The sequence below is a fragment of the Carcharodon carcharias genome, chromosome 19 (assembly GCF_017639515.1).
Source record: "Carcharodon carcharias isolate sCarCar2 chromosome 19, sCarCar2.pri, whole genome shotgun sequence".
Taxonomy (NCBI): Eukaryota; Metazoa; Chordata; class Chondrichthyes; order Lamniformes; family Lamnidae; genus Carcharodon; species Carcharodon carcharias.
This window is the reverse complement of record NC_054485.1, coordinates 68,712,092-68,723,274: the sequence shown is the minus strand read 5'-3', so window position 1 is coordinate 68,723,274 and position 11,183 is coordinate 68,712,092. Positions and strand designations below refer to the sequence as shown.

General features: G+C 44.9%; 1 protein-coding gene across 1 annotated transcript; it reads right to left on the bottom strand.

Annotated features, from left to right (window-relative positions):
* Positions 1-705: 705 nt before the first annotated feature.
* On the bottom strand, positions 706-10,626 carry LOC121291629 (zinc finger protein 271-like). Its single transcript, XM_041213083.1, has 2 exons — positions 8,080-10,626; positions 706-742 (listed from the first exon to the last, which is right to left on the bottom strand). Exon 1 carries the CDS (start codon positions 10,440-10,442, stop codon positions 9,168-9,170), a length of 1,275 nt encoding a protein of 424 aa, XP_041069017.1. The 5' UTR covers positions 10,443-10,626; the 3' UTR covers positions 706-742; positions 8,080-9,167.
* Positions 10,627-11,183: the final 557 nt, after the last annotated feature.

Genomic DNA, 11,183 nt, shown 5'->3' with positions numbered 1-11,183 from the left:
AGGTATATGGTTTCTCCCTGGTGTGAATGTATTGGTGTTCGAGGAGGGTTGTTGGCCATCAGAATGATTTGTTGCACACCTCACACATGAATGGCTTCTCCAATGTGTGAGTGTATTAATGCGTGGAGGTTCAGTAACTGTGAGAATAATTTGTCACACACCTTGCATGTGAATGGCTTCACCTCAATATGAATGCATCGGTGATAAATAAATGTTGAAGAATTCCCAAAGGTTTCATCACACACCTCACACTTGAATGGTTTTTCTGCCATGTAGCTGCCCTTGTGATACAGTTGGTAAACAAATGCACCTTGTATGTTAGGAGGTTGCATGAGCCTCTGTAGCCCTCCTCACACTTGAACAGCCTCTCACCTGTAGGAATGAGTCAGTGGTTCATGAGGCTCGATGAATGATTAAAGCTCTCACCACAACTGGAGCCACTCACACTTTTTCCCAGCCTCACCCTGACTGATCGCCCACAGCCCAACCTTCAGAAAGGTTGGTTCTGATGGAAGATTCCACACCACTGACCAGTTTCAGATCTGATGATATGTCAAAGCTCCCCTGACCCGACCGATTTCCAGATGATGGTTTCACTGCCCAACCTTCTCTGTGTTGAGCGATGCTGTGAAGGAACTGGATGTCTTCCCACAGTTGTGCAGTTGTTCCTTGGGTGATGGTCAGGATCTATCTGCGGTGTCTATCCTCTCTGTATTCTCTGGTGTAGTACGGTGCAATCCTTCTGTACAGGAAAAGGAAACAGGATTTCCTCCAACTCCCTCTTCTCCTTTGCTGAAGGACTCCTGAGTTAGAGACTGTTCCACAGTGAGTGCCTGTCTGCTATTCCCTTGGGTGGGGGATCAGATGCAAGTCCTTTCTTTTTCTTCCCTTGACTGTCACAGACCCTCTGTTTCCAGCAGGGACACTGGATAGTAACCAGGAGCAGACAATGTGGCTACTTTCTTTCCTCCGCCCAGCCCCCCATCTTCCCGTGAGGACAATGGAAAAGACAGTCAGGCAGAGTGTAAAACAGGATATCAATTCACAATGAGCTCGTGTTGTGCTGGTGAAAACCAGTTTTACCCTGGGAGTAGTGTTTGATATAAAAACACTCAAGACAAATGCTAATTCAATGGAGATTTTGAAATTTCTCTCCATGTTTTCAAAATTATTTGAAGAAAACACACTGGGCAGGAAGTACTAGAAGCTAAGGAAAATATTGCTTCAGTGTAGCTGATTGAAGGTTCTGGTTTATCCTGGGAAATTAGATACACTGCATTCGTTCAGACTGTACATCCCAAATTCAGCTATCAGCCACAGCACTGGGCAAAACTATCAAATCCAAGCCCAGGCTTTTGGGAAAGGCCGAGGCCTTCAGGTAAAATCTTTAAAGAAGGCATTAAAAGATATTTCAATAAACGTGTCGCCAGTTATGGCAACTGAATGCTATGGAGATCACAGATATAGGGAGGGGCAAGCACATGGGGAGATTTGAAAACAAGGGTGAGAATTTTAAAATTGAGGTGTTACTTGACCAGGAGCCAATGTCGATCAGTGAGCACAGGGGTGATTGGTGAATGGGTCTTGGTGTCAGTTCGGACATGGGCTGCAGAGTTTTGGAGGAGCTCAAAATTACAGTGCAAGGTGTGAGAGCAGCCAGGAGAGCATTAGAATAGTTGAGTCTAGAGGCACCAAAGATATGGATGAGGATTTTGGCAGCAGATGAGCTGAGGCAGGACATCACTGGTTTCTCCAGTGAGTGGAGAATGCACCTCTTCCTATGCACAGTGTTCCTATTCCTGACCAACACAGGGAAATGACAGTGAGAGCCAGGGATGGTAATGGAGAACTCTTCATAGAATCATACAGAATCATAGAATAGCACGGCACTAAAGGAGTGTGGCAGAGCTACACTGTCAGAGATGCCGTCTTTCAGATGAGATCTCAAACGAGGCCCCTTCTGCTCTCTCTAAGGTGGGTGTAAAAGATCCCATGGCACTATTTTGAAGAAGAACAGGGCAGTTATCCCTGGTGTCCTGACCAACATTAATCCCTCAATCAGCCTCACTAAAAAGCAGATTATCTGGTCATTATCACATTGCTGTTTGTGGGAGCTTGCTGTGCACAGATTGGCTGCCACGTTCCCTACATTACAACAGTAACCACACTTCAAAAGTACTTCATTGACTGTAAAGAGCTTTGGGACATCCGGTGGTCATGAAAAGCTCTATATAAATGCAAGTCTTTCATTTCTCCCTTTTCTGAGGAGGTCACAGAGATGGGGTGGGCGGAGGGTGGTGGTGGGAGGTCTTGGAGAGCTTTGAAAGGACAGGAAACATCCAGATCCCAACACACAGACAGAACTGACCATTCAGAGTCCACAGGATAATAACCAGCTCCCAACACACACACCCAGAACTCAACAATAGGAAATCAGTAAGAATCCTCAGACACTCTGCATCTCCCAGATAATTACACCTCACCTTCTCATATTCAGTCATGACCCATCAACAAAACTCAGCCTGTAAATCAGAAGGGAAATGCTTCCAATAAACACACTCAATATCCAACACACAGCTCCAGTCAAACAGTTCAGCACAAAGCACCCAGTAAACAGCTCTCTCAGCTGGATCTTCTCACACAGCATAAGGGGCATTTACACACCTGATTCCCCACAGGATAGTCAGGCTGCCTGAACATTAGTGTGGATATTATGTGATGTAATTATTATAAATTCTGTTCCTTCACTCACCATCTCCTCACTTGGTTTTCAGTCCCTACAGGAAGTGAACCAGTTGTGGAAGAGGAAGAGGAGAGAATGGGCAGAGTGGGTGAGCTCTCTGATTGACGTCTCTCACAGTCAATCCAAATATTTCTGGAGTAACATGAGTTTCCTGAAACTTGGGAAACTGACCGGTGAAACGGAGGCAACTTTGAGCAGCAGATCAGGTGGGGATTTAAACTTGTCATTGTCCCATCTGAATAAAACCTCACTTATTGCAGCTGCTGTCTCAGTTCATCTGGAAAACGTTTGACAGAGATTTCTACTGTGAGATTAGCATTCTTCATCCTCAGAGGCTTTCAAACTGACACCAGTGTGGAATGTGTAGCCTTGGATGTGTTTGACAGCAGATCAGAAGAGTTGGCTCTGTCTGTCTCTCTCACTCTCTGGCCCTGAGAGGCCTTCTCCCCACAATGTCCCCACTGACCCCCAACCTCCTTACACACTGTCTCTTCCTGCTGTCTACCTCACAAACACACTGGCTCACTCTCTCTTCCTCCCTCCTACATTCCCTCTCTCTCTCTGTCCCGATCTCTCACATTCCCTTTCCACCCCTTGCATATTGCTGCTCTCTCTCTCCCTTCCTCTCACATTCTCTCCCTCCCTCTCACATTCTCTCTCTCTCCCTCCCTCTCACATTCTTTCTTTCTCTACCCCCTCCCTCTCATATTTTCTCTCTCTCACAGTTGGAGCCAGAGCTGCTTTACCTGCACTGGATCCTCCACCATAGAATCCTCCCTCTCTCCTCTGGATCTGCCAATTGTGGGATTGAGACCCCAATTTTCTTGTTTTCTTTTCTATTGAAAAAGGGGAGCTGTTGTAACTGGGGGAAGGGTGGGGAGCAGAGTGTTTATTTATAAATAAATTTTTTAAAACCCACCTCAGTACAGCCTTTCCAGATGCTGACAGAAACAGCTCCCTCCCCTTTCAATAAAAAACACACAACTCAAAAAGAATAAAAAAAAAACAATTACAACAGGAGGGGGGAAAAGTGCCAACTATCCATTGATCCCAAGTTCTGAGGTTCTGCTTTGAAGGGAATTGTTTCCATCTCTTTCTCTCTCCCTCTCTTCAACTCATGGAAGTGTTCTTTTTTTGCTTTTATTTCTCCTCCAATCACAGATTCTGTCTCTCCCATGCTCCAGCTTCTCCAATCACAGATTCTCTCTCTCTCGTGCTCCAGCTCTTCCTATCACAGATTCTGTCTCTCCCGTGCTCCAGCTCTTCCTAGCACAGATTCTGTCTCCATTGTGCTCCAGCTCCTCCAATCACAGAATCTGTCTCTTTCGTGCTCCAGCTCCTCCAATCACAGAGTCTATCCCTCCCGTGTTTCAATCACAGATTCTGTCTCTCCCGTGCTCCAGCTCCTCCAATCACAGATTCTGTCTCTCCCATGCTCCAGCTCCTCCAATCACAGAATCTGTCTCTCCCATACTCCAGCTCCTCCAATCACAGATTCTGTCTCTCTCGTGCTCCAGCTCCTCCAATTATATTTTACCCTAAACCTTCCTTGAAATTTTCGCTCTCGTCGTTGCTTTTTCGAGGCCACTTGTGATGTTTTGAGGGTGAATTCACTGTTGTCCCCTTGTGACTGGAGGACTCTCCTAATTATGAAGCCAGCAGCACTGCAGTGCTCCCTCCCACCACCAGATGACAGGTCTCTTCCCCTGTTTGTGTGGGTCTGGCTCTCAAACACACCATCTGATGACATTAAGGTCAGTAATAAAGGAGCTTCTGAATGACTGAGGCAAGTGAGTCTTGATCCTGATCCGGATGTTTGAGTGACCCGGGTTAATCTGACACTCCAGGGTGGTATAGGCAGAGCTTGACTCTGTATCTAACCCGTGCGGCACCTCCTCTGTGAGTGTTTGATGTGACAGTGTCAACATACATAATGTATTCCTTCAAGTTCATATCACAGTGTTTTTTAAATGTTATGAGGGTTTCCGCCTCTATCACCCTTTCAGACAGTGAGTTCCAGACCCTCACCACCCTCTGGGTGAAAAAATGACTCCTCAACTCCCCTCCAATCCTTCCATCAATTACTTTAAATCTCTGCTCCCTGGTTATTGACCTCTTTGCTGAGGGAAATAAGATTGAAACAATCCCATCAGCTGCCTCTGCCACTTCCCTCCCTTCCACTAGCCCACCTGGACAAACTTCCATTAATGCTCTCCCTGCCCTAGCCCTGAACTCACATCTTTCTCTAGCTTCTCTCCTATCTCCACTCATGTCCTCTCTGAGCTCATCTTGTCCATGAGACCCATCTCCTATTCCCTCGACCCTATTCTCACTAAGCTGCTCATCACCCAACTTCCCCTCCTGGTCCCCATGTTAGCCGATATTGTTCACGATTCTCTCTCTTCAGATGTTGTCCCTCTCTCCTTTAAATCTGCTGTTATCACCCCTCTTCTCAAAAAAACGCTTGACCCCTTGGTCCTTGCAAACTATCGTCCAATCTCCAATCTCCCTTTCCTTTCCAAAGTTGCCTCCCAAATCCTGGAAAGTGACAAGGGTTAAGCGAGAGGTGAGGAGCAGAGCGAGGGGTCAGGCAAGGGACATGGCATCAGGCAGAGAGATCTGGTGACGGGTGAGGGATCACTCCCCAAGTTACTCTCCCAGTCACAGGATCAATCACTGAATCACAGACTCCCCCCCCAGTAACAGGGTCACTCCTGAAGTGCAGATTATACTCCAAGCACAGTCACTCCGAGTCACAGCATGACACTGTTTCCTGTATCCTCTCTCTCCTGTGTACCCCACTCTCTCCTGTGCCCCCTCTCTCCTGTGTACCCCTCTCTCTCCTGTGTGCCCCCTCCTGTGTACCCCTCTCTTCTGTGTATCCCTCTCCTGTGTACCCCTCTCTCTCCTGTGTAACCCTCTCTCTCCTGTGTAACTCTCTCTCTCTCTCCTGTGTAACCCTCCCTCTCTCTCCTGTGCGCCCCCCTCTCTCCTGTACCCCCTCTCTCTCCTGTGTCCCCCTCTCTCTCCTATGGTCAGGCAGTTGTAAGTTTCCCTTCCCTGAAGGACAACATTTAGGTTTTCATGTTGTTATTTTGATTTTATTCCATAAATTCTAACATTTGTTAAATTCAGTTTCACAACACGGAGTGGTTGTGTGAAGGAATAAGAATTAATACAGGAATTTGAGATTAAAAGTTACTTTGGGTAAACTCACAGTGAAACATATTTTTACAGGAGTCTAAACTTGTTTGCCAAACCAGCAAGGTTAGCTCCCTTCACAACAATGTGAATTCACCGATAAGAAATACACATACCTATAAAATGGTATTCTATGGTTCTTGTCTTTACACTAGTACGTACACATACAATGCTCCCCCGATAATTAAAACCACAATCAGATAAAAGAATGCTCGGCCTCAAGTCTTATTAACTTGCTGGACACTGCACCCTGGTGAAGCAACATTGAACAACATGACTACGTAAAGTCTAGTTTTCAGAAATTAATTCAAAATAACCTTTCACCAAATATGGGAAATTAATTAGAGGGAGGGTCTATTATTGATCCAATGAACATTTTCTACATAATCATTAATTATACAACCCCAAAATTCATGATAAATTTCTCAACCCAAACGTTTTCAAAATTTTCAGATACATTAGATTCTCATAGATTGACTTCTGACCTGTTCTGAACTAAGTGAATCTCACATACACAGGGACTGAGGTAATATTATTTTAATATTTGATGGATATCCTGACTTTCTTTTGAAATGCTATATCTGTAACAAGAAAAGTTTAAACCTAGGATTCTCATAAAGAATAAGTACTAGCTAACTGTTATACTCAGGATTTATACTGTTTATATAGCGATCACAATTCCATGTTTTCTTATTAGAATAAATGTGTGTGTGCTTAAAACTTTAATTGTCTCATTTCAAGTTCTGTACTGAAGAATCACGAGCCCCTACTCCAGTTATCTTGTTGGGGAGAACATTTATTGAGGAGTTTCACCTGCCCCTTATAATATCCAGGAAATTACAATCTATTTAAGAAATAGTTGTAAAAAGTCTATTAAGTAGATGGTAATAATTCTGGTTGGATCAATCCTTCATTCGGAGATCGAGCAGGGCTCATAACCCAGTTATGTGTCCTTGAATCTAGCCCCCTTTGTCTGAAGTTGGTGGGAATTAAACAGAAAGTACATTGAACTTTGAATAAACTTCAAATATTAACAAAGGTTGTAGTACACTACACTTGAGTGGAGTAGCATAGATGTCTTTAAGGGGAAGCTAGATAAGCCCATGAGGGAGAAAGGAACAGAAGGATATGCTGATAGGTGAGATGAAGAGGGGTGAGAGGAGGGTCATGTGAAGCATAAACACCAGCATGGATTAACTGGGCCGAATGGCCTGTTTCTACACTGTAATTCTATGTATGTAACATCCCGTGCTGGATTCGAGCTCTCAACCTCTGGATTGTTAATCCAGCACCAGAGCAATTCAGCTGTCATACCTGGAGACACATTTATTGAAATGTGTTTTAGTGCCTTCTTAAGGCCTCAGCCTTCCTCTTGCAACCCTTTTGATTTTTCAAGACTTCATATTTCTGTTCTTTTCTGATTCTCACCCCAGTGACTGTCAGACCACGACTGGCCAGGCCATTGCTCCTGACTGTCACTGAGCTAATTTAAATGGTTTTTAATTACATCTTCAAGTTGATGACACCCAGTTCAAAAGGACAGCAACACATCACCCATGAAGAACAATGGCTTCTTTACTCTACCAAATTTAATCTGATTTGGAACAAAGCCCTTTTCATTCGGACTAGATACCTAAGCGTATCGGTGTTTCCACCTCATGGGCTTTCTTGCAACAGGTTTAACATACTTTAACTGAAATCTACCTGCGTTTGAAAAATTGAGAGTTTAAAACTCAAAATCAGCGAACTCAATAAAGACTCTTGGTTTTAACGGATTTATTTTGATCAAAACTGACCGATTTAGTTAAAATCTAATTCTACCTACAGAGAGAGGGAAGAGCTAGGAGAAAATTACTCCCTCTCTCCTGTGCCCCTCCCTCCTGTACATGTGTTGATCCCACCACTGCACCCCATCGCTGCCTTGGATGCTGTGGGTCTTCCTCTTCTGATCTGCTGTCAAACACATCCGAGGCTACACATCCCACACTGATGTCGTCAGTTTGAAAGTCTCCGAGGATGAAGAATACTATTCCCACACTGGAAATCTCTGTCAAACATTTACCAGGGGAACTGAGACAGCAGCTGCAATAAGTGAGGTTTTATTCAGATGGGACAATGACAAGTTTAAATCCCACCTGATCTGCTGCTCAAAGTTGCCTCCGTTTCACCGGTCAGTTTCCCAAGCTTCAGGAAACTCATATTGTTCATATTTGGAGCCATTTGAATTTTAAACAATGTTCCATGTGGTGTGTAAAATGGTTACTGCCCTCAAACCTTTACTTACATATGATGACATCAAAGGTCACATTAATTTGGGAAGCAACAGTGTAAAAAGGGATTTATCCAAATATCCCCCTTTTTGTTTGCAAATTACTCCACATAAATAGTCTAAAAAGAAAATGATCACACTGAACAAAAAATGCTTTTGTTCTTTGTTCTTAGTCTGTTCTAATTTTGCCTGTCCCTACATATACATTGCACATATAATCTTTAAAGCATTCAGGTCTTCATTTCCAAGTGATATCTCTGCAAATGAAGTAACTTCATTTGTAAACACTTTGAAGCAGATCGAAGTAGTTTGAGAAAGATGCTTATGGTCAAACTCTGCCATCACTTTCTCTCTCACAAGCAAAGACAATAGTCCCAGGCTCTCTTTCTCAATCTGTGTGTAGCATCGTTCGGTTTGTGTTAATGCTCTGGATACAAACACAACTGGTCGTCCTTGTTGCATGAGGGTTGCTCCAAGTCCTGTTTCACTGGCATCTCACTGCAGGGTGACTTCATCATTGACATCATCGTACCTCAGCACTGGTGTTGTTGTCACTAGTTGTTTGATGTGAGTGAAAGCTGCTCCTTATTCTATGCCCAGATATCACTGAACACTCATTGCAGTGAGCTTGTGTAGAGAGTCACAATCTGAGGACAAATTGGGCAAAAACTTGGCTAGGTAGCTCCCCTGTGGGTTCGCTGTTGTTCCAGAAGGTCCAACAGCTGTGTAAAGGCTTTATTACAGAACTCACATCAATATCTCACATCAAAGTCATCAAGAAAGCTTTATCACAAACCTCACACTTGAATGATTACTCCCTTGTGGATCATCTGATGGAACAAGAGTTTAGATAACTGTAAGAATGATTTGTTGTACATCTCAATCTTCAATGCTTTCTCCCCTGTGTGGCCTTGTCTGATGGACCAGTAGCTTCAAAAACCTTGATCACATTCCTCACACTTGAACGGTTACTTCCTGTGAATACGTTGGTGTACACGGAGGGTTCAAGAATGATTTGTTACACACCTCATACATGAATGGTTTCACCCCTGTGTGAATGCGTTGGTGTCTGCGGAGGCTCGATGACTGCGAGAATGATTTGTCACACACCGCACACATGAATGGTTTCTCCCCTGTGTGAATCCTTCTATGGACCAGCAGCTTTGATGACTGCGTGAAGGCTTTGTCACACACCTCACACATGAATGGTCTCTCCCCTGTGTGGATGCGTTGGTGCACACAGAGCTCTGCTGACCGTGAGAATAATTTGCCACAAACTTCACATGTGAATGGTTTTTCTCCTATGTGGATGCGGCGATGTCCCCTGAGAGTCGATGAATCTGAGAATGATTTGTCACACACCTCACATGTGAATGGTTTCTCGCCAGTGTGAACATGTTGATGGCTGCGGAGGCTCGATGACATTGAGAATGATTTGTCGCACACCTCGCACGTGAACGGTTTCTCTCCTGTGTGAACACGTTGGTGGCTGCGGAGGCTAGATGACTGTGAGAATGCTTTGTCGCATTCCTCGCATTTGAATGTTTTCTCCCCAGTGTGGACCCTAAGATGGACCAGGAGCTTTGATAACTGCCTGAAGACCTTGGTACATACCTCACACTTGTATGGTGTCTCCCCTGTGTGGACTGTCTGATGGAACAAGAGTTTCGATAACTGTGAGAATGATTTGCTGCACACCTCACACTGGAATAGTTGCTCCCTTGTGTGGATGCGTTGGTGTACCCGAAGGCTCGTTGTCCGCGAGAATGATTTGTCACACACCTCACATGTGAATGGTTTCTCCCCTGTGTGAATGCGTCGGTGGACACGGAGGGCCGATGAATCCGAAAATGCTTTATCACAAACCTCGCACATAAATGGTTTCTCCCCAGTGTGAATGCGTTGGTGTACACGAAGATCTGATAACCGTGAGAATGCCTTTTTGCACACTTCGCATTTGAATGGTTTGTCCCCTGTGTGAATGCGTTGGTGGTCGAGGAGGTGCGACGACTGTGAGAATGATTTGTTGCACACCTCACACCTGAAGGACTTCTCTCCCGTATGGATCCTCTGGTGTCTCAGGAGATTGGAGGAATTGGTGTAAGTCACTTCACACACCTCACACCTGAAGGGTTTCTCCCTCATGTGAATCTTCTGGTGTCTCATGAAGCTCAAAGATGTCACAAAAGCTTTATCACACATCTCACACTTGAACGGCTTCTCTTCCATGTAGCTATCCTTCTGTTAATTGTGGTTCTTACAGAAGCATCTTGTGTGTTAGGAGATATTAAGAGTCTGTGGAGCCCTCCTCACTCTTCACCAGCCTCTCACCTGTAGGAATGAGTCAATGGTTCATGAGGCTCGATGAACGATTGAAGCTCTCGCCACACTTGGAGCCACTCACACTTCTTCCCAGTCTCACCCTGACCGATCACCAACAGCCGAACCTTCAGAAAGGTTGGTTCTGATGGAAGGTTCCACACCACTGACCAGTTTCAGATCTGATGAATATGTCAAAGCTCCCCTGACCCGACCGATTTCCAGATGATGGTTTCACTGCCCAACCTTCTGTGTTGAGCAATGCTGTGAAGGGTCTGGATGTCTTCCCACAGTTGTGTAATTGTTACTTGGGTGATGGTCAGGATCTGTCTGCGGTGTCTATCCTCTCTGTATTCTCTGGTGTAGTACGGTGCAATCCTTCTGTAAAACAGGAAAAGGAAACATGATTTCCTCCAATTCCCTCTCCTCCTTTGCTGAAGGGGCTGAGTCCTCAGTTAGAGACTGTTCCACAGTGAGTGCCTGTCTGCTATTTCTGTGTGGGGATCAGATAAAAGTCCTTTCTTTTTCCTCACTTGACTGTCACACACCCTCTGTTTCCAGCAGGGACACTGGATAGTGACCAGGAGCAGACAACTTGGCTACTTTCTTTCCTCCGCCCAGCCCCCCCATCTTCCCAGACACCGTGAGGAC